Source organism: Podarcis erhardii (assembly GCF_964252035.2).
Source record: "Podarcis erhardii genome assembly, chromosome: 16".
Classification (NCBI taxonomy): Eukaryota; Metazoa; Chordata; class Lepidosauria; order Squamata; family Lacertidae; genus Podarcis; species Podarcis erhardii.
The window spans coordinates 25,513,221-25,536,758 of record NC_138514.1 but is presented as its reverse complement, the minus strand read 5'-3'; the positions used below and the strand labels follow the sequence as shown (position 1 = coordinate 25,536,758).

Sequence of the window (23,538 nt, the reverse complement as noted above, 5' to 3'; positions counted from 1 at the left end):
GAAAATATGCATGACTGAAATAATTATGTACTGCATTTTGTCCATCCTATTCCTCTCATGGGAAATGTGGAAGGTCCTTGGGGCAGAGATCTGTCCTCTTCTACTCTTCTACTGTGTGAAGCGTCATGTGCATTGATAGTGCAGAAATAACAACAACAACAAAAGCAATCTTGTTGCACTTTGCACAGTAGTACTGTATCTGGTGTTCTTTGGCTGTTTGGCACTTTGCGGGGGGGGGGGGATGCTATTATTCTGAAGGGTCTGAAACAGTACAGAAGGCAGCGGAAAGTCCTGGGTTCCATCTCTCAGTAGGGCTGGGAATGTCCTCAAATTTTGGAGGGCTGATTCCAGTTAGTGTGCACAGCACTGAGCTAGATGGTCTGACTCAGTGTAAGGCAACTTCTTTTGTCCTGTTTGTCCTCTTCTGATATCTTCCTGGCTCAGGAACGCTCATGTTGTGTACAGTAATGCATTTGTTAGGCTTTGAGGTGCCTCAAGACTCTTTGCTGTATTCACCACCTCACAGAGTTGTCGTGTGAAAGAGAGATGAAGAAAGCCCTTGGAGGGAGCCAGTGATCAATATATAAAGAAAGTTCAGAGCACAGTTAAACTATGGAACTCACTCCCCCAGGAGGCAGTGGTGGCTATCAACCTAGGTAAAGGTAAAGGGGCCCCTGACCATTAGGTCCAGTCGTGACCGACTCTGGGATTGTGGCGCTCATCTCACTTTACTGGCCGAGGGAGCCGGCATACAGCTTCCGGGTCATGTGGCCAGCATGACTAAGCCGCTTCTGGCGAACCAGAGCAGCGCACAGAAACGCCGTTTACCTTCCCACCGGAGCGGTACCTATTTATCTACTTGCACTTTGATGTGCTTTCGAACTGCTAGGTTGGCAGGAGCAGGGACCAAGCAACAGGAGCTTAGCCCATCACGGGGATTCGAACTGCCGACCTTCTGATCGGCAAGTCCTAGGCTCTGTGGTTTAACCCACAGCGCCACCTGCGTCCCCGGCTATCAACCTAGATGGCTTTAAAATAGGGATTGGACAAATTCATGGAGGGCAACAAAGCTATCACTGACTACCAGCCAGGATGGCTTTGCTCTGCCTCCACAGCTGGAGGCAGCAATGCTGGAAACAACAGGAGGGTGTTCTTGTGCTCGAATCCTGATTGGGGGTTTCCCATTAAGGGCATCTGGTTGGCGAACAGGATGCTAGACTAGATGTGCCATTGGCCTGATCCAGCAGGCTCTTCTTATGTTCTTATCCAGTGCCATTTTTCTAGAAGAAAAGGTGCCAGAACTCACCATGAACACCTCCCTTGTTCTCATATCATGGCAATGGCGCCCACCTGAGAGCTGCTGGAACTGAGTTTCCAATGTTTGTGCTTAATTAAAAACTCAGCCCACCCACCCCAGTTCTTTAAAGCAGTGGATTTTCAAATGAAGATGCATCCCGAGGCGCCTTGGAGGCTTATCACAGATTCCTCAGTGATTAAATTTCGGGAGGAAGACGCACTTATCTTATAGGTGGCATGTTCTGTCTTCATCAAACATTCCCTGAGGGAAGAGGAGAGTGGGTGGGTGCATGCAAAGGTTGGACTCGCACACATTATTTGCCCGAGAAGGGACCAACGGTGCCCACAAGTCCCAGGATGGGTTGCAGTATTAAAAACAATTTACAACAGCTTGCAACCATAAAAATAAGGTGGGTCCTAAAAACGTACACCTCAAGTGTCAAAAGCCAGGATAGAGAGGGCCATCTTCAGAATTCACTGGAAGCTCTACAATGAACTCTTTGGGGAGGGGAGTTCCACAATGTAGGAGCTGCCACAGAGAAGGCCCTCTCCTTGAGCTTCTGAGGGTGGAGTGATGACACCCAGCTCTACCTCTCCTTTAAATCAGAACCAGCGAAGGCGGTGAAGGTCCTGTGTGAGTGCCTGGAGGCAGTTGGAGGATGGATGGCGGCTAACAGATTGAGGTTGAATCCTGACAAGACAGAAGTATTGTTTTTGGGGGACAGGGGGCGGGCGGGTGTGGGGGATTCGCTGGTCCTGAATGGGGTAACTGTGCCTCTGAAGGACCAGGTGCGCAGCCTGGGAGTCATTTTGGACTCACAGCTGTCCATGGAGGCACAGGTTAATTCTGTGTCCAGGGCGGCTGCCTACCAGCTCCACCTGGTACGCAGGCTAAGACCCTCCCTGCCTGCGGACTGTCTTGCCAGAGTGGTGCATGCTCTAGTTACCGTATTTTTTGCTCTATAAGACTCACTTTTCCCCTCCTAAAAAGTAAGGGGAAATGTGTGTGCGTCTTATGGAGCAAATGCAGGCTGTGTGGCTATCACAGAAGCCAGAACAGCAAGAGGGATTGCTGCTTTCACTGCGCAGCGATCCTGCTTGCTGTTCTGGCTTTTGAGATTCAGATTTTTTTTTTCTTGTTTTCCTCCTCCAAAAACTAGGTGTGTCTTGTGGTCTGGTGCGTCTTATAGAGCGAAAAATACGGTATCTCCCGCTTGGACTACTGCAATGCGCTCTACGTGGAGCTACCTTTGAAGGTGACCTAGAAACTGCAATTAATCCAGAATGCAGCAGCTAGACTGGTGACTGGGAGTGGCCGTTGGGACTACATAACACCGGACCTGAGAGATCTGCATTGGCTCACAGTATGTTTCCGAGCACAATTCAAAGTGTTGGTGCTGACCTTTAAAGCCCTAAACGGCCTCAGTCCTGTATACCTGAAGGAGCGTCTCCACCCCCATCGTTCTGACCGGACACTGAGATCCAGTGCCGAGGGCCTTCTGGCGGTTCCCTCATTGCGAGAAGTGAGGTTACAGGGAACCAGACAGAGGGCCTTCTCGGTAGTGGCGCCCACCCTGTGGAACACCCTCCCTTCAGATGTGAAGGAAATAAGCAGCTATACTATCTTTAAAAGACATCTGAAGGCAGCCCTGTTCAAGGAAGTTTTTAATATTTAATGCTGCACTGTTTTTAACACTTGATTGGGAGCCTCCCAGAGTGGCTGGGGAAACTCAGCCAGATGGGCGGGGTATAAATAATATATTATTATTATTATTATTATTATTATTATTATTATTATTATAATACCAAGAAGGCCCCTCTGCAGATCTCAGCACCTACGAGAGTCTTTAGGGAAGAAGGTGGTATTTCAGATATTTGGGGCCTGAGTCATTTAAGGCTTTAAAGACCAACGTGAGACCTTGAATTGGGCCTGGAAACAAACTGGCAACCAATGCAGCTGTTTTAAAACAGGGGTTGTATATGGGATCTAAATGGAACCCCAGACAGTAATCTGTCTGCTGTGCCTGCATCATGGACCAACTGAAGTTTCCAAGTTGTCTTCAAGGGCAGCTGCACACAGAGCACATTGCAATAAGCAAATCTGGAAGCTAGCAGAGCATGGAGTACAGTGGCCAAGTCATCTCTGTCCAAAAGGCGTCACTGGTGGCAAAACCAGCTGGAGCTGAAATAAGGCACTGCTAGTCACCAAGGCAGTGCCTTTTTCTGTAAACCACTTGGAGATTTTTTGTAGTAAGCAAATGACAAATCAAATAAATAATAGAAGTAGCCCTGTATCTTATAGCATTAAAAAAATTGTGAGTCACCCATTGAACATGTGATACAGGGCTGCCATAAAAATATGGCTAATGAAAAAACAATAAATTAGGGCACCATGAGGAGTGTGCCCTGAGAGGCTCATTTTGGGCTCCTGTTGACAGATTTAATTTTTCAGCTAGTCAATTTATGTACCACTTCATATTTCAAAATAAATCTCAAAACAATTTACAAATCCCAACAAAAAGTACGGTAATTCAATAAAAGAAACACCGCACAATTTCCACATTCAAAACCAACGGCTACTAATAATTACAATCAGAAGTCCACATTTTATGTTATGTAAGTAAATAAATATGCACATAAAGAAAATAACTAAGAACTACAAAAAACAAATTGTTTACAAAACCTCCAATTATATAAAGGTGCACAAAAATGTAATAGAATTACAATAGATCATAAACATTTCATTACAAAAAACCGCACACGTGTAAAACAACCATCAAGACTATTTACTGACACATTGATGCAGATTGTTAAAATTCCACCAGGGGGAGAGATGGGAAGCAGGGCTCTCTACAATCAGCTCTGTAAAAAGACCAGCTGCAGCAGGCATTTCCTACCCAATATGCACCGTGGTCATTACAGGAACAGTTGTTTAAGAATTGGAACCTGGGATTGCTTTCCCCCTCTTTCCTCCTGGCAAATGGAAGAGGAAGAAATGGAGGGAGTGAGAGATTTTACTTTCTAGCTAGGGCTCCATGATCACTGCAGATGGTGACAGCAGTCACGAAATTAAAAGACGCCTGCTTCTTGGGAGAAAAGCAATGACAAACCTAGACAGCATCTTAAAAAGCAGAGACATCACCTTGCCAACAAAGGTCCGTATAGTTAAAGCTATGGTTTTTCCAGTAGTGATGTTCAGAAGTGAGAGCTGAACCATAAAGAAGGCTGATTGCCGAAGAATTGATGCTTTTGAATTATGGTGCTGGAGGAGACTCTTGAGAGTCCCATGGACTGCAAGAAGATCAAACCTCTCCATTCTTAAGGAAATCAGCCCTGAGTGCTCACTGGAAGGACAGATCGTGAAGCTGAGGCTTCAATACTGAGGCCACCTCATGATTTAGTAGAACACCCAGCAATGCCTGATGGACAAGTGGGGGTGCAGGGGCAGGAGGAGTTCTCCCCATGGAACCCCTCCCCATGGAACATCAGGGCACCCCAAATATCCTCTGATACACTGGAGGATATTTTATTTATTTATTTTCAGATTTTAAAAGCACTTTGCAACACAAAACCACCAATGGGGTGTACAGTATGATAAATCTGCATTTAAAAAATGCAGACAGGCCTTTGCAGTCATTTAATTTCTAACCTTTTAAGCAGCCAGTGAGTTTAATGTTGTGTTTTTAAGATGGTGGGAAAGTGAACAGGAAGGCAACTATTTCCTTTCCTTTTTTTGCAGGTATGTACTGTACTGTTTTCCCTATCACTGCACCTCCAGCCGACAGAAATCTGGCATGTGCTTTTTCCCCAAATATGAAAACTCAGCGCCGGCAATGCTGCATTTTTCGTATTTCTGCCTGTTGTGGAACTTTGAAAGGCAGGGAAATCCTGCCATGGCAGCCTTAAAACAGATGTGATATTTGTATAAACGTTTGTCATTTCTTCCAACACTTCCACCCTGGCACAACTTCTTTGCTGTAAAAAAACAACAACCCGCACAGAACAGACAGAAATCCAACATAAAGAGCCTATCCCTTTCCATTGTGAAGAATGACCATTTTAATTTTATTTTATTTCTGATGCTACTGTCAAATGAACTAATGCAACTCTAAGAAGAATAAAATATGCGGCTGATTAATAGAGACCGAACACAAGAAGCTATTAGCGTCACCCCTGCTTGGTCCTCGAACCCAAAATCCTCTTGCTCCCCACGCCGGTGCTTTACCCGCTAATCCACGCAGGGAAATCCCAGAAGGGCCTCGGAGGCTACAAACACACACCACTCTCCCTTCCTAGATGGGCTACGCCGAACTTCCGCTACTGGCTCCGCCTTTTCCTTCTCTTGGCCCCGGCTCCCGTTTCCAGCCTGGAGACAGAGACCCAGTAAGAGTTTCCAACGGATTTATGGGGCGGAGGGCACGGGGGTGGGGAGCTTTACTGTCTCTGCGGGGCAGAGACCTGGTTGGAGTACAAAGGGCAGAGGTGGACGATCTAATGGAGCTTCATGTAGGGCTGCGGAGGGGGAAGGCAGCCTCTGCTCCTCTAAATTTAAACTCCCCTATAATTCTGGGAGGCAGGGGGGCTCCTTATCTTCATCCAGTCCGCTTGCAACCCCCCTAATTTCCTCTCACCTTTTTTCATCCTATGGTGGAAGCGTAAATTGCACCCCAAGTTTTCAGGAGCAAGGTCACTTAATGGGGATATATTTGACAGCTGTGTGCCAAGGCAGCAGCCCTAAACTGTCAGCTGCAATGCTTATTTGTTTATTGACTAGCAACTTTTAAAAAACAAAACAATGGATGTAGTGTCAGGTTGTTCATCATTTTGTGGCATTACCTATTCTCCAGCAGTTTTCCAGGATCTCAGACATAGAGGGATTTCCTCATCCCTGCTTGTGAGATACTTTATCAAGGGCCGGGGAGTTCGTGGCCCTCCAGGTCTGAAATCTAACAATAAATCTGTTAACAACATAAGAAGAACCTGCTGGATCAGACCAACCGGAGGGGGGGGGCAATCTAGTCCAGCATTCTGTTCTTACAGTGGCTCTGGGAAACGCACAAGCGGGATTCGAGCATAACAGCACTCTCCCCTCTTGTGGTTTCCAGCAACTGGTATTCAAAGGATCACTGCCTCTGACAGTGGAAGCAGAGCACAGCCATCAAGATAAAGTACTGCAACACACCTTTCTCATGATTAAGATCTAGGCATCACACACTGGCAGTACCAGCTTTTCCACAGCAACAATTTTGTCCTGCTTTCTCAGTTAGTATGTGGTGTTGATGTGCACTGGTCTTAAAGCATTTTTACTAGCATCTAGCATTAATACTTTGGGGAGCCTGGGTTTTCAAGACTAGCAAACCTGGGGTGTTCCTCTGCCTTTCTTATGGCTAGAATGTAAGGGGAAATGCTGTTTCTGAAGAAGGTTGTTTAAAGTGTTTTTAATATTACGTTTTTTAATTGCTGTGATCTGCCCTGGGACTTGCTGGTGAAGGGTAGGAAATAAGCCAAACAGATACATTTATTATTTGTTTCATTTGTTTATTTCATGAAATTTATTTACTGTTTGATTGTTTAAAAAAACTCCATCAGATAGGTTTGTAAAAAGAATAAAACAACAAAATTATTAGTAAAAACAATGAAAACATTCAGAAAATTTAAACCAGTAATGAACTAAAAACACATCAGCATTCTAAATATCTAGGTAGGCTTGTTATTATAAATAATAATAGGTGTGTTGGCTTGGCTGTACTTTGCCACTGGCTGTTAAAATGATACCTTGTTCTTGCTTCTCAGGGTGTTTGTAACTGAGCCATGTCTGCATTGCGTGGTGCTGTCCACGCAAAATGGATCATAGGGAAAGTCATTGGGACCAAGATGCGTAAAACAGCCAAAGTGAGAGTGACGCGGCTGGTGCTGGATCCTTACTTGCTAAAGGTAAACTTTCCTTTGGGGTTGAGTTACACCAGTATGATGGAGAACTTCAGTCAATGTTAGCTAAATTCTATCCCGGTTCAGTCTTGCCGGCACTCAGGTTTCTCTGAATCATTTGCCTACCACTGAATAATCCATGTGCTCTTTCCTCTCTTCTCCCACAGTTCTATAACAAGCGGAAAACATACTTTGCTCATGACCCCCAGCAGCAGTGCATTGAGGGAGACATCGTTCTCTTAAAAGCTTTGCCCGAACGGAGGAGCAAGCACGTGAAACACGAACTGGCTGAGATTGTGTACAAGGTTGGGAAAATCATTGATCCAGTGACGGGGAAGCCTTGTGCAGGCACTAGGCTACTGGAAAGTGTAACGGACTCAGAAAACCTGACCGATAGAGATACCAGTTACCTTAGTGAAAAGCTCCAAGAATTAACTGTTTCTTCTTCAGATAAATGATGGGGGTGAGGACAGGGTAGGCAGCATAATCTGAGACTTTCCATGTGCTTCTGTGGATGAGCTTGTATGTAACACAATGTTTATGTGTTCTTTCTGAAATTGTCATGATTCATAATAAACTTGAATTAACCTGCTCACAGGACAACAGAAACATTCAGTTTACTTTTAAAATCTTTCAAGTAGTGAATGTAAGTTGGTCTGCTACAATATTTATAAGTGGCCTCTCTGCTTGATGGTATCCAAAAACAATACACAATGTTTAATACTTCACAGTGCAGCAAAGCAGTGAAATCCAATATTGGGGGACGGACGGACAGGTAAGCCCCACCCCACATCATTGATCACGTCACACACACACACACACACACACACACCCCCCATTTGAATGGCAATGCCCATTAACTTTGGGGGCTCCAGCCCCCTCAAATATTTTATGGGGGGCGAAGGGACCTTGTCCCCTAGGAGTTGGCTCCTATGGCACAGGGTAGATGGAGCCCACCACCTTTTCAAACACTTCAGCTGGTATGAGACAATATTTAGGATCAGGCACTACTGTGAGAATTGCCTCTGGGTGTAAGTTTCTGGGCACCATTAAAAACAGTGAAAGACTGATCTGATCCATGAGAATAGTCCCCTGGGATATGCGCAAGAATGGAAATGGTGCAAACACTAAGATTACCAAACGTCCCCGTTTCCCAGTGACAGTCCCCAGATTTACAAATCAGTCCCCATACAAAATCCATTGAAGTTGAAAAGTATCCCTGGATTCATTGAAAAAAATCTGGTAACCTTAGCAAACACTCTTCCATGTTCTTGCACAGCTCAAGTTCCTGTTAGTGCTGCTTGTACAGGCAAACATCCCAGAGGACTTTGCCCCTTCATGGAAGGGAGAGGGCTCTTATGTTCATGTTCTGCTTGCTTGTTTCGCATAGGCATCTCTTTGGCCACTGTGAGAATAGAATGCTGGACTAAATGTGCCAAGGGCCTGATTCAGCAGGCTATTTCTTTATGTACTGGTTTCAAAACTGTACTGTTATTTTTGGCTTCTTATAATTCCCAAGCAATGTTGGGCCCTTTCTGCTGGTAAAAATGATATATTATGCTCTGCTCTTCTATTAAATGTTCCCAACCCAGCACACTACATAATCATAAAACTATATAGGATAATCCTAATAATTATACTATAATTATACAACAATTGGGCTGAAAGTATTACAAAAACAACTGCCTGATCCTAAAACATGCTTACTTTAATGTATTACTGAGCTCAATGGAATTCACTCCCTGGTAAAGACAGGCAATTCTATTGATCTCTGTGGAATTTACATCTAAGTAAGCCTGTTGAATATAATACAGTATACTCCTAATAAAATTAATTTCATGGGAATAATATTGCTTTTACTGGTTGTTTTTTATTTTTTAGAAATGTGGATTATCAGGGGGTCACCCAAAAAGAAAACTTGATTTCCCAAACCAATATTGTCCCAATTTCAGAATTAGTTGCCAGCTGGCTATAATTTTTCTGGCCAGAGTTTCATTCACATGTATAGAACTTGGATGCAAAGCCGGTGGGGTTTTTTCCTGTTCCATGTATTAAAAAGCAAATGGGTTCTTCTGGGAGGTGGGGAGGAAATCTATAAAAAAATTAGATGTCTTAAAAATACTTTTTACTAAGTTTATTACAGTGGAGAGTGCAGATTTACAAAGCAAGATTTTAATATGATACTTCTTTGTTGCAGCAGCTACCTGCAAATTTTGGAAGGTCCAAATAGGGACCATTTTGACTTACTGTACTGTACTAGTTCAATAGTGTGGACTGCTGTGGCTATGCTGATCGGGTGTCCACACTAAGTTTGGCATCAATATGATAATTGCCTTAATTGAAAAAAGTATGCAAACATTGTGCATGGCTGGAGAAAAACACAAAACATGCATTTACAGCTGGCTGGGCATCTATTATTACATCTACAAACAAATCTGACATTAGAAGGGTATCCTATGTCTTTCCAAATTTATGCAAACTTTTGTTCCAGACCAGAATGTCTTCTTTAGCCCTTCCTCGAGCTGAGGTCTTTGTGCAAATGGTATGCAAGTGCCACTTCCTTAATCTGCAATGGTTTACATGTTTTGCACTGGATTTGAAATATAATTACATTAAAAAATGCTTTCTTTTGGTGGGGGTGAGCGCCCTCTACACAACCACAGGAGCCCTCTGTAGGCCCTCTGTAGGCATCTGTGGTGCCCCTTGTGAAAAAAAAAAATGCACTCTGCCCATGTTCAAAAGGGGCTTTTCCTCAGATCTATTAGAGCCTATTCATTTAAATTGTTCTAAGAGGAGCAAGATGGCACTTTAGGATCCACGTAGGGCAGCCCCCCTCGAGGGGAACTAAGCCGTTTATTTTTCAATCCCTCACACTGTTCAACCCCCCCCCCCAGCAAGGTTCTGGGGTTGCACCTTGGCCAGAGTCGCCTCAGCTTAATGGCGCTGCGCCTTTGAGACCTTCGTCGGAGAAATGTGCGGCGTTGGGGGGGGGGGGAGAGAAACCTTTCCGTGTCCCCCTCCTCAATTCCGTCCCTCACGGTGAGGGGTGGGAACGCTCCCTCTAGTGGCTACTGGGGCGCACTGCGCCCCCATTTCCCCTTCCTTTTCCCCCGCGCCGTCCCCTCAGGTTGAGGTGGTCAAGATGGCGGCCGGGGCGCTGCTGCTGCTGCGGCGGGGGAGCGGCGGCCGCCTCCGCCTCAGCGCCTTGCCAGCCCAAGGGGGCCGTTCCCGCCTTTTTTTCCTCAGGTGAGGGGGAAGCGGCGGGGGAGGGAGGGGTGAAAAGTGGCGGGAAGGTCGAGCGACGGGTGGGGGGGGGGAGAGGAGAGCCGTTTCTTTTAGGCGCGCGCTCTTTCCTCCCCCCCCCCTCGCGGCTCAAGGTCACGGGCTGGTCAGGTGGTTTATTGCTTCCTCCCCCAACAGCGCTTTAGAGTAATCAATTGTGGGAATGGGGGGGGGGGTCTCATCGTCTCTTGTCTTCCCCGCTCATATTATTCAATAAACAGCGTCTTTTACACACACACACACATATATATATGTATATATATATATATATATATATACTTACACCCTCCGTCTCCACACGGAGGAGGGGGTGTGTACATTGGCTCAGCCCACCTCACGCAGAAGCCCCCCAACTATTAATAATGGGGAGGTCGCCTCATGGATAGCCGCCTCCACATATGTTACGGTGTGTTCTTTCTACTTCGGAGCCCCCACCTATTATTAACACTTGTCCCCACCCCATTGTAGGGGGTCACTCCATTAATCTCTTGGCTAATCCTCTACACACTCCCATCTAAATTATGGGGGACGGAGAGGACCCCCCCCACCCCTTTTCCTTTCTCACATTGTATTATTACTGTTGTTGTAAGCCATCTTGTATGATCGTTGTTATTTATTAAATTTATTAGTTGCTTTTTTGCCACGGCAGCACAAAAGGATTTGTAATATTTTAAGCATATGGAAAAAAATAAAAATAAAGACAATTCTGTTTTTTTAAGATGGATTAAAACATCCCACCCATGCAAAAAGGCCTCAGGTAATTAATTAAAAGCCAAAGGTTTGATGAGAAAAGAATGTTTTTGCCTGGAGACTAAATATATTGTTATTGTTGGTTATTAGTTTTAAGAAGTTATTTTGGGGACTGAAATAATGCCAATTGAAATTATAATCACGACAACAATGGTAGCTTTATTTATTCAATGGGGTTTTTTTCGCTTTCCTTTGGGTCCTAAATAATAATAATAATGAGCCACCCTGGGTTCTTTCAGGAGGAAGGGTGAGATATGAATGGATTTTTAAAATATTTTTTTTTAAGGACCCCAACCAAATTTACTTATGTGGCCTGGGAACTTGCTTCAAGGGGTGGTGGTAAAAATCACTATAATTGATAAAATAAACAAATGCAATTAAAGATTCTAGAAAATGTCTTCTGTGTTCTGGACAAATGTTAACAGGAACACTCCCTATATTTGTAAACCATGTTGAGGTTGTTGTTTTTAACAATCAAGTTGTGTGTGTGTGTGTGTATGTTATTAAATAAATAATTGTGCTGATAAGGATCCCTGCTGTTTATTCTAGTGTCCCATTTATCAGGAGGGAAGAACTGTATATTCCTGTGTCAGCTGCCTTCCTATCTTAATTCAAAAGAAATAGTGTTTTTAATTGGAGGTGGAGAGATATCTGCCACTTCATGAGCTCTTGGCAATTGAGTCAGATAGATTTAAATACTCATGTGGTAAATTGTTATAATGATTCCTTACTGATTTTGTTGTCTATAACTGATGCATGCTGTCCCAACCGATCTGTAAAGCTATATCATGACATAGTCAAGACAGCAAACTAAACTAAATTGAAAAATGCTTTAGGTTTCTAGAAGCAAATGTTGTTTAGGGTTGAAAAATCAATTGTTCTCCAAAATCAACTTTTTCAGTTGCCTAGGATTTTTCCACCCCTTGGGAAGAGTTCTGCTAGTGTGTGAATAAGGATGTGGTTTTGCTTAACACTTTTACTTTCAGCAAACTCTGTAATCATCACATAATCCTCCCTGACTTTCATAGAAGATAAGGATACATGCACACCAGGACACAAATGGTGGGAAATTAGATACACTGTCTTCCTCAAGATAACAAGTAGTGTAGTTTGGAGGTTTGTGGGTTTGATTTCAGTTTCATCTTTGATTTTCAGTTGTGTCACACAGTACAATTTTGTTACTTTTAATATTTGGGTATTATAAGCATCCTTGAAAGCTTTAACTAATCCTCCTCTCCCCAGTAAATCAGTAGACAAGCAAAAACTCCTGAACAACAGCTGTTACTGCTCTCTGGTTTCTGCCCCAGACTTAATTAAAATGAAGCTTTTGAGATTACTTTTACTTCCAGTTTATACTGGTATATCATAGTTCCACACAATGGAAAAACTCTAATTTCATTTTCCAGAGAAGTAACTGTTAGCCTGCTACACAAAATAGATCTGTAGTACCTTAAATTCTCACAAACTTTTATTATGGTATAAGCTTTCATGAACTAGAGCTCACTTACATACATCAGCCTGGATAGTTCAGTTGGTTAGAGCATGGTGCTGCTAATGCCAAGGTTGCAGGTTTGATCCGCATATGGGACAACTGCATGTTCCTACATTGCAGGGGGGTTGGACTAGATAACTCTTTCAACTTTACGATTTTATGATTCTGACATGTACGGGGTGTGGTGGCAGAGGAACTGGACAATGGTGTTCAATATATGGGGCAGAAGCAATCCTTGTACTCAAATAGGTACCACTGTGGCGGGAAAGTAAACAGCGTTTCCATGTGCTCTGGTTTCCGGTCATGGTGTTCCATTGCGCCAGAAGCGGTTTAGTCATGCTGGCCACATGTCTGTGGACAAGCACTGGCTCCCTTGGCCTGAAAGTGAGATGAGTGCCGCAATCCCATAGTCTCCTTTGACTGGACTTAACTGTCCAGGGGTCCTTTACATTTACCTTTTAGTAGTCAAATAATTGGTTGAATGATTTGATTAAAATATTTTGATTAACTAAAAAGATGCCACCAGATTAATTGGTTGGCAAATTTAAAAGTAGCTAATAATACAAGTTCTTGTATAAGCAAATGACCTTGGCAAGATGAGGCCTCCCTGGTTGTCTATGAGAGAAGTGTGGAGGCAAGCAACAACTATTAAAAAAATACTGTCTTCGTTTTCTTTGACTACTTTATCATATATACATTTTTAATATTTTGGCTGAAGTCCAGTGCATATTAACTTTGGGGTAAGTTCTGCTGAACATAATGGGACTTCATTCTGATTAAACTTTCATAAGATTGGTCTGTTGATCTACCGATGAGTCAGCTCAAACTCCTATGATTAGTAAATTAAGATTAATGTAGTCAGGTTGAATTAAAGGTAGGTGAATCTTGTGTATTCCAGAGATAATGTGAAAAACACCTTCCAGAAGCTGTGAGGCTAATCAGGAATCTGCTCTTTGCTGCACTACTTCTCAGTCCTGATAAAAATGAAACAGGAATGAAGCTTACACAAGTTCTAGAACAATGTTTGTCTTGCTCACTTGCAGGGGCCTTGTGTCGTCAAACAGCCGATCCGCAGAAGACAGCTGGTTAAAATCGCTTTTTGTCCGCAAAGTTGATCCCAGGAAAGATGCTCACTCCAACCTCTTAGCCAAACGGGAGACCAGCAGTCTTTATAAAATACAGTGTGAGCTGCTGTTTTTTATATTTCTTCCTTTTCTGTTTTTCTTTTTTTCTTTCTCTCAGCATTTAATGATGACTTTTCCTGTTTCAGTTCACAATGTCAAACCAGAATGCCTAGAATCCTACAACAAGCTTTGGTAAGTCTGAATGCTATGCTGGAACATTTGGGGGGTTAAAATCTGGAACCTTGTTAGTTACTAAACTCATACAAACTTACCTCAGTATACAGTTCACTGGATTCAGTGAGAATTACTTCTGAGTAAACTTGCATAGGATTAGGAAGGGGCAGAGGAATCCTAACTGGGCTGGGGAAGTGGTGAATCTGGCACCATATCCCTTGCCCTACTGCTAAGCCCATCTTGTTATGGTAGCTTTCATCTTGATGGCAGTAATTAAAAGCTCTCTTTAAGCTCATTGATGGCAACTACCCAGCAGCACACAGGTCATTGCCAACCTGGCAGTTTTTCTGATGCTGTGGTTAGGAGAAGAGAGAACACAGCAGTGGTGGGTGGGGTCTTCCAAGTCTCAGTAAAGACTCTGGCAGTCCCTCACTTCCTTTATATACCATACCTTATGCAAATGAGAGAAAAGTCTGCTTCTTCACCAGGTATATGCTAGACTATTCAAGGGCGACTGAAGAGTTAGCATAAGGTTACCAGATTTTTTTCAATGAATCTGGGGACACTTTTCAACTTCCTATTAAATACATTGATTATGTCAGGGGACTGATTTGTAAATCCGGGGACTGTCCCCGGGAAACGGGGACATCTGATAACCTTAAGTTAGCATCCACAACAAAAAAGGGCTGGCTGGTGAGCCAACCAACATTTGTGCATCTCTTGGCAATCTGTCAGGGATTCTTTAGCTGTTATTGCTGTGTTTCAAAGGGTTGGACTAGATGGCACTTGGGTAACTCATAACATAGGAAACACATGGGTATGTTATTTATTTGATAAAAGCATTTTTATCAACTAAAAAATGTTCCCAGAGCAGCTTGCAAATGTCAGTGATAAGACTGTCCTTGCCCTCAGGCTTAAATGTGAAAGACATGACACAAAAAGAAAAGGAATTGGGAGGAGGAAAAAGCAAATTCAGACTGGAATGGATAGATTTCAAGTAGATGGAAAAGTTGTTGATATTCCATTGGAGCCGATCAAGAGGCCCTGCAATCCCAGTGTGGTGTAGTGGTTAAGAGTGGTAGTCTCCTAATCTGGGGAACCGGGTTCGCGTCTCCGCTCCTCCACATGCAGCTGATGGGTGACCTTGGGCCAGTCACACTTCTGTGAAGTCTCTCAGCCCCACTCACCTCACAGAGTGTTTGTTGTGGGGGAGGAAGGGAAAGGAGAATGTTAGCGCTTTGAGACTCCTGAAGGGGAGTGAAAGGCGGGATATCAAATCCAAACTCCTCCTCCATCTCTCTTCTCTCCTTTAGCTTGATGGAATGGCTACAGTAATTATGTTCCTTTTTGCTTCTGCTTTTTTTAAAGTCAAGAGGTGCTGCCAAAGATCCACGAAGGGAAGGAATATCCATGTACACTGGTGGGGACGTGGAACACGTGGTACGGAGAGCAAGATCAGGCTGGTAGGAGCTAAGACGTACAACAGAATGCACAACTGCGCTAATGATGTGTGCTTGTGATAAGGGGGCCTCTTCCAGCCAGGATGGGAACCTGCAGGATGTGGGGCAAGATCTGGGGACAGTGGACAACCAACACCAGCAGCAGTGAGCAGAGAGCCTCTAACAAGCCCAGGAAGATTCCCAGAGAAAATGGACATTTCTCCATCAAAACTCATAGCCTCAACAGAATCCTTATGTCCCCAGTGTAACCTTGCCTGAATGTCCTTCAGGCGAGGTTGCAGGGAATGTAAAGGTGCTGCTCTGGCACAGACCCAGGCACTGCAGAACCATCAAATGGTTTCAGATTGCATCTTCTTCCTTCTCCAACAGCTCCTGAGAATAAGCACCCTTGCATAGCTGGCAGGCTGGTTCAGACACATTCAGAGTTACCACTCCCACGTCTGGACGTGCCACTCCCAAGTCTAGACACTCCCCGTCACAGATGGGTCTTCTTGCAGTTCTTTCAGGGGAGTGGCCAATTTCATGGTCCACGCAACCTTCTTGGCAGATGATGCTGGCTCAAATTCTGTATCAGAAAGGCCTGAGTGACTGGGTGACAGTTTGCAGTCTTCTGGTAAAATCTTTGGAAGTGGGCTCATGGTAGAGCTATGGTTCTTTCTTTTCTTTTTTCTTTTTACAAACTTTATATACTACTTACTCAACAGAAAGCCTCTAGGTGGTTTACAGCCACTCTTTGCTGCCCCCCCCACCCAAACACACACACACATTCATTTCAGTGGGGCTTGTGTAGGATATCTTCCTCAGGGCATTGTCCCATTTATCTTTTTTGTTTGGCCTCTGACTTCTGCTGGTGGAGAAAGAAAAATATACAGTGGTACAGTGGTACCTCGCAAGACGAATGCCTCGCAAGACGGAAAACGTGCAAGATGAAAGAGTTTTCCGTTTTTTGAGTCGTTCCGCAAGACGAATTTCCCTATGGGCTTGCTTCGCAAGACGTTTCGTCTTGCGAGTTCTTGCGAGTTTGTTTCCTTTTTCTTAAAACCGCTAAGCTGCTAATAGCCGTGCTTCGCAAGACGAAAAAACCGCAAGACAGAGACTCACGGAACGGATTAATTTCGTCTTGCGAGGCACCACTGTACCTTGGATTAAGAACTTAATCCATTCTTAACCTGAAACTATTCTTAACCTGAAGCACCACTTTAGCTAATGGGGCCTGCTGCGCTGCGGCCCCGCAATTTCTGTTCTCATCCTGAAGCAAAGTTCTTAACCCAAGGTACTATTTCTGGGTTAGCAGAGCCTGTAACCTGAAGCGTCTGTAACCTGAAGCGCCTATAACCCGAGGTACCACTGTATAGGCTTAAGGAAGGACAGTGACCAGTGAATAAATCCTGGAGAGCCACATCCAGTCAGTGTAAACAGTACTGAGCTAGATGGATGAATAATCTGACTCAGTATAAGGCATGTTCCTAGTCACTGAGAGAAGGTGAGAGGGCTAACCACTCTCAAGGTGTGCTGGGAAAAGGGTGCTGGTGGCCACCAGGATTGGAAGGAAAGAGCTAGGTTCTAGAAATGACAATGGGATACAAGATTTGGCCAGGAAGAAGCTGACGTTTGAGGAGTCTGTTTTGAATCTCCAGTAGGGAAGGGGGACTCTTAAATATGCCACTTTTCATTTCAGTTCATCTGTGGCGGTATGAGGGAGGCTATCCAGCTCTTACAGAGGTCATGAGTAAGCTTCGACATGATAAGGTAAGTCCTAGCATCAAAGATTGGACTTCATCAGCCTGACCCTTAAAAGTCACTTTGCCTCTCAAACTTAACAGTTTATTGCAAAAAAACCTCCATTGTCAAGGACTCCCAGAGTTTGTGTATCAAACCAAGATACACTCTTTAAGTTTTGTGTCCTCCTAGTATTAAGCTCTTAATATCTGGACAGATGAAGCTTAAACTAGTTAAAAAATAAATGCATGTGATCTTGCCTTGTCATTGTAAGGATTTTTCATTTTATTTTTAGGGGTTTGTGGAGTTTCGCAAAGAGAGGGGAAACATGCTTCTCTCCCGCAAGAATCAGCTGCTGTTGGAGTTCAGTTTTTGGAATGAGCCTGTTCCGAGGACAGGGCCCAATATCTATGAACTGAGGTCTTATCAACTCCGTGTGAGCGTCTTTATGTATTCATAGAATAGTCATTCCCTTCCTCCCTCTCTCTGTGTGTGTTCTTGGGTTCATGAGACCTTTAAGAGTGAGACTGCATTCACTCTTTGTCAGGCTAGCCTTTAAATTTGTTATGAGAATCCATCTGGTAGACAAGTTGGCAGGTTGCTTCCTGCCAGAAATGAATAACAGAGAGCACATTGCAACTCTTTTTCATTGATTTTCCTTTTTTCTCTTGGAAGGTCTGCCTTTTGAACAGAAAAGGTTGCATTTACTAGAGGTTGCAATCCTATATGTTTTTACTGAGAAGCAAGCTTTTTGTGTATTATAAATATTCAGTGTATATATCATATTTCTGACAGAAATGTTCCCTATCATTGTCAACAGGTGATGGAAATGAAAATTGGGACATTGAAAAAAGTATTTGAAGGAATTCTGGTCTTAAAGTGATTGTGTAATTGCCCCATGTCTTTTGGGCTGAGTTGTCTTTTTTGTTATTGATTAGAATTCAAAAACCCTTCTGGAGGCAGGAGAGAAAGCCTGTTGAATTGCAACGGGGGAGGGAATGGAGGGTATCATTCTCTTAGAGTCACCTGCTCTGTATTTCTTTTATTCCCCCCAGCCTGGAACAATGATTGAATGGGGCAACTACTGGTAAGTGTCCCTTGCTATGCTGGACTCCCCTCAATTCCAAATACCATTTTGAGAGATGGACAGAGCTGCCCATTTGTCAATCACTTGGACTTGCCATGTGCGTTGATTACAGATGAAAGTGTGCTCTGGATTCTTTTATTTCTTCATTTGCAGTAGCAGTTTGGATTCAAGCCACATCTGCAAAGGAAGATATTTCCTTTGCAGCCCAACTTGAATTCAAGGTGTCATCTGTGAAGAGGAAATTGTGGCAGAGCAGAGGACAGGGTGGAGTGGGGTGGAAGAGGTGAGGCTGCAGGCCAGATAAAAAGGTACACTAGCTAGGCACAGAATCTGGTTGGTTTTTTAAGTTTTTCAAATCACTGGGGATGAGGGGTGAGGTTGGCTCATGGTGTCACAGCAGCCATCCAGTTGGCACGGTGCGCAGTTGACTTCTTCTGAAAACCTGCAAAGCTCATTTTTCCTGGAGCTCGACCTTGGAGAGGAACAGGCAGTAGGGATTGTTGTTGTAATACCATACCCAGTCAAAGGACTTTTTCATAGTAGATGGGCAAGTTGATGCACTGGAACTCCAGTTTAGGGTCATGTCCTCCTGTTCAGCGATCTTGCCTGTTGTTTGATTATCTGTGTTTGCTGACACATACGGACAGTGAACACCCAGGAGGCAGAGAACACCCTATGCATGGGAAAATAAAATTTTAGAGTTGCACTCTGGAGAAACCAAACAGCACTCCACATGTTCAGGAATAAATGGTGGGGTGGGCAGAGGATATGCCTCCCAATGAGCATGACTGATAATATAATCTCTGCTAAGTTCCTTTCAGACAGTGGTGGCCATTAGTCAAGTTTTATTTACCATCTAATGGAGAATTCACCAGAAATTTTGACTGATGATAATTAATTGAGTCTGCATCTGCTGAGAGAGAGCAAGTTGCAACAAAGCCTGCTGGAAACATAAAGCATAACAATGTCTGACTCCCCATCTCTGGAAACAGAAGAAGTGGCCATTGTCCACATCTGTCTCTATCTTTAGGTGAAATGCACAGGACCGTTGATAGGTGTAAAACAGTAATAAAGAGAAACTAATCAGTCTTTTATGTTGGCAAAGGTGGAAAGTAATGCCTGATACTTCCACAGCACCTAAAGGGTCTCATTTAAATGCCTGCCTGTGTCTCAGATTTTGTCTTTAAGATTATCACCAGATGCAGACACATGGCACTACCATCATAATTTCTTTCTGTTACTTTGTTTACCATCTAGCCTGATAAAGAGTTTTAGGGAAACTCAAAAGCTTGTAATATTTTTTGTGATACTATTATTGGCCTAAACTTTGAATGTCCTTTTCACATTTTCCCTGTGGGCCAACGGGGGCTATCTTTACCCTTGGTTTGAAGTTATATCAGATGCTGTAATATTAAGAATTCATGCAGGCTTCTAGCCCTCTGAAATATTTATCTAGCTCTGAATACCAAGGGGGTTATGTTATAATGTTGTGCAGTGATGGAACTAGTAGATCCTTGCTGCATTCTTTCTAGTACTGTTCCATCTGATAGTTACCTTTGTAATTGTCTCAGCCCCAGCACTCATGTCTTGTTTGTAATACATATATATTCTACCTTCCAGGGCTCGTGCCATTGGTTTCCGGCAGGATGACAAAGAAGCTGTTGGTGGCTTTTTCTCACAGATTGGGCAGCTTTACATGGTTCATCACCTTTGGGGTAGGTCGTCCTGGACCTGAGAAATCTGGGGAAGGACTGTAGCTCTGTGGCAGAGCACCTGTTTTGTATGCTAAAGGTCTCAGGTTCATTCCCTGGCAACTCCAGGTAGGGAACATGAAATCCCCCTGCCTAAAACCCTGGCCAATATTATATCCCAGTGTTGAAAATATTAAGCATAGGTGGACCACTGATCTAACTTGGATTAAGATAGCTTCCTATCTCCCTTTTAATCTGATCTCCATTTCAACAGTAAAGGACAAGCAATTTTGTGAAACTGATATGACCCTTGCCTCCTCATAGCGGTACAGTTTCCAAGGCTCCTTAGAGCAGGGTGGATAGAGCCATGGCAGTAAATAACAGTTTAGGGTTTTAATGAGGCTTGCCCTCTGGTGCTTTGCTTATGGTATGTTGCTGTAGTTGAGAGAAAGGTGCTGATGGACGTCAAGACACTGATAGTTCCAAATTATTCCCCCCCCCCCAACACTTCCAGCGTACAAAGATCTCCAGACAAGAGAAGATATCAGGAACGCCGCATGGCACAAGCCTGGTTGGGATGAGCTGGTATACTATACAGGTAAGATGGGGTGGTGATCCTCAGGCCTAAGGACCAAACACAGTCCTCAGAACTCTCCCCAGGCCACACTCCTTCCTGGTCACACACCTCACCAGTCCTACTACCTTGGAGTGTTTTTGCCTGGCTGGAATGTGGTCTTGACACTTGATTGCCTGAATAGAGGGTGAAGAGGGGCATGTATATGTAGAAAATTGCCGCCTTCTTCTTTGGCGATCACTTGTAGCTGAGTAAGATTGTCTTCCATAAAAATGGTTTTAAAAATGAGTCCGTAAGTGACTGTGGAGGCCAATTCTGGATCCACCACAGGTCCTTCCACAGTGGGGACATTGGTTTCCGGGCGGGAGTTGATCATGGTGTGGATTTACCAAGCGTGCCTTCCTCTTAGCACATTTCTCCCTTGTGTCCTGACTTCGAATGTCTTCAAAGCCCATGACACCTTTGGTAAAGGCTGTTCTCCAACTGTATATGTATATGTAGAAAGTTGCCTTCTATACAAATATTAAACTTATATTCGTTGCTGTGCCCACTTTGGCTTTGGGCCCACCCACCATAAGCATATAGCCCCCAGAAAATTGCCAAGTTGGAAATGGAACCCTTTGCTTGAAAAAGTATCAACACCTTGCTGTAACAGTTTAGTACCTGTGTGGCAGTGGCAGTTACCCAAAAACCTGCTAATGTGAGAGATTTGTCTTTCCTCTCCTAGGTTAAGATGGCCCCATTGAGCTTCCCTTTCTCTGGGGTCCCCCAAATCCTAGAACCGGTCCTGCTTCCTAGTCTAATGCTTTGTTGGCTACAAAAAAGATCATTTGTAATATCTTGCATTAGCATTTTATTTTTTTTAAAGTGCTAACACAATTTCTTTCTCCTTTCCAGTGCCCCTTATTCAGGAAATGGAATCCAGAATTATGATACCATTGCCGATTTCTCCCCTTCAGTAAAGCCACTGATTGATCGGTGCAGATTTACATTGACAAGCATTTGTCTTTTAGTTAATTTGATATGTGTGTATGACAATGGAAACTCTGACTTCTAAAAGTACTGTATGCTGGGGCTTTATGAATGTGACCTCATTTCTTCAGATCCTGCAGGAGCACTTGGGATTGTGTTGGGGAGAGGCTTGGGAGTCATCATAAGTCTTACTGTTCAACCATCTAGTCTGGCTCTCTGTGAAACAGCCTTTTTCAAACACAGCCATGCATTCAGAGAGCTGGCAGGCCCTGTTGGAAACGCACAAGCTTCAGTGGTAGTTGCATAAGCTTTAAACCCCTAAACGATGCAGTATTTAATTATGGGGAGATTTGTCACATGCACTCCTATCCATTCTTTCATAATCATTATGGCATGTCAAGCTTACAAGGCCTTCCTTTGGTGCCACAAGCAGTTGCTAGAGAAAGCAGCCCTTTGTTTTGGCTTAGCCAAACTTATCTTAGCAATCAGCTAAGCCAGTATTTGCAAACTTGCAGCTGTTTTGGACTACAGATCCCATCAGCCCCAGTAAACACATGCTGTCTGAGGCTGATGGCAGTTGTAGGCCAGAACAGCTGGGAGGGCATCTGGTTGGTGAAGGGTTATAAATGGCGTTGGGATGAGCTCTAAAGAAGAGTTAGTGTCATGAACGTTTGTTAAGCACTCCAGGATTATGCAGTGAAACAGAATGTGAGGATTTTATTATTGTTATTTAATAAGCATTCATGATTTCCTCCATTTGTGTGGTTTAACTAACATAACTGCAGAAAGTAATTCTGAAAAGATGCATCAGGATGAGGCACATTAAATCACTTAGGACGGCACAAATCACTTCATTTCCCATGCCCAATTCTCTGTTTTTGATTAAACTTTAAAATAGAGGGATTTGTATGTGTGTGTGTGTCTGTAACATTGTGAACATCCTGTATGTTGAAGCAATTATTCTGTTAGTTAACAAATCAGTGCAATACACTGTATGTCCGATTACCTAAGAAACATCCACTTTATACATTTCAGTGAGTTTTCTGGCAGAATGTGTCAATAAAATCCTATTGATTTTCACATGTTTTGGGGAGTTTTTGGACTTGTTTCAATAATGATGAATTCTGAGTTTCTGCTGAGATGGCCTGCATGGCCACAAAGTCTACTGGGATTTTAAGGCTGCAGTCCTGTTTACCTTTACCTGGAAGAAAGTCCCATTTAAGCAGATGAGCGTGCAGCAATTATGAAAAAGGTGAATTCTGTTGCTAGGAATTCATTAGCCAAGAGATAGAAAAATAAGACTGCCAGTATCATGATGTCATACAAATCTGTGATGAGACCACAGTTTAAATACTGTGTACAGTTCTGGTTACCTCACCTCAAAAATAATACTTTAAGAGAGAACTTGAAAAATCCATGGGGGATAAGGCTACCAATGGTTACTAGCCATTATGCTGTGTTCTATCTCCAATGTAATAGGAGGAGTGCTGCCATTTCACTCAGATTGTGTTTGCAGGCTTCCCTTCCCCTGCCTATTGAGAACAAGGAGGTATGAATCTGAATTTTCCTTGATTTCCTTGTTTTATCTTTATAAACCACTTTTAGGGTTGTTGTTTTTACAATTATGTGGTGTATGAATTTTATGAAAAAAATAAATAAGCCTTCTCATTGGCCACTGAGAGTAGGGTGCTAGACTACATGGAATTTTGCCCTCATCCAGCAAGGCTCTTTTTACATTCTTAACTTACTTCTTCAGAGTTGGCATTTATAGGATTGCACAGTAAAGTTTCCAGTTAAGTGGGAATCTTCCAGTGCAAATTAAGACTCATTCGCTGCTCAGACACAGGAAGTTGAAGTTCCATGCTACTGTCCATATTTACCTTTATGGATCCAGTTTGTTCAGATCCAAATTTGACTGTCTTGATGGGCCTGGGGCAGCATTGACTAATCAGCCAGCTCCATAGTGTCAGATAGCAAACGAAAGGAATT

At 43.5% G+C, this 23,538-nt stretch overlaps 2 protein-coding genes across 2 annotated transcripts; both read left to right on the top strand.

The window, feature by feature from the left end:
• The first annotated feature begins 5,583 nt into the window (after positions 1 to 5,583).
• Positions 5,584 to 7,833, top strand: MRPS17 (mitochondrial ribosomal protein S17). The gene is made up of 3 exons (XM_081843810.1): positions 5,584 to 5,679; positions 7,090 to 7,230; positions 7,392 to 7,833. Exons 2-3 carry the CDS (start codon positions 7,108 to 7,110, stop codon positions 7,680 to 7,682), a joined length of 414 nt encoding a protein of 137 aa, XP_081699936.1. The 5' UTR covers positions 5,584 to 5,679; positions 7,090 to 7,107; the 3' UTR covers positions 7,683 to 7,833.
• Positions 7,834 to 10,315: 2,482 nt separating this feature from the next.
• Positions 10,316 to 22,631, top strand: NIPSNAP2 (nipsnap homolog 2). The gene is made up of 10 exons (XM_081843801.1): positions 10,316 to 10,470; positions 13,792 to 13,931; positions 14,019 to 14,064; positions 15,415 to 15,509; positions 17,185 to 17,255; positions 17,521 to 17,661; positions 18,281 to 18,312; positions 19,933 to 20,027; positions 20,518 to 20,601; positions 21,475 to 22,631. The coding sequence occupies exons 1-10, from the start codon at positions 10,367 to 10,369 to the stop codon at positions 21,537 to 21,539; spliced, it is 873 nt and encodes a 290-aa protein (XP_081699927.1). The 5' UTR covers positions 10,316 to 10,366; the 3' UTR covers positions 21,540 to 22,631.
• Positions 22,632 to 23,538: the final 907 nt, after the last annotated feature.

Excerpts from the sequence above, each read along its gene's own strand:
- MRPS17 (XM_081843810.1), top strand. The coding sequence starts at position 7,108 with ATGTCTGCATTGCGTGGTGCTGTCCACGCAAAATGGATCATAGGGAAA. Across the intron at positions 7,231-7,391 it reads TGGATCCTTACTTGCTAAAG|TTCTATAACAAGCGGAAAAC; the intron begins GTAAACTTTCCT and ends CTTCTCCCACAG.
- NIPSNAP2 (XM_081843801.1), top strand. The coding sequence starts at position 10,367 with ATGGCGGCCGGGGCGCTGCTGCTGCTGCGGCGGGGGAGCGGCGGCCGC. Across the intron at positions 14,065-15,414 it reads GAATCCTACAACAAGCTTTG|TCAAGAGGTGCTGCCAAAGA; the intron begins GTAAGTCTGAAT and ends CTTTTTTTAAAG. Across the intron at positions 15,510-17,184 it reads CGGAGAGCAAGATCAGGCTG|TTCATCTGTGGCGGTATGAG; the intron begins GTAGGAGCTAAG and ends TTTTCATTTCAG.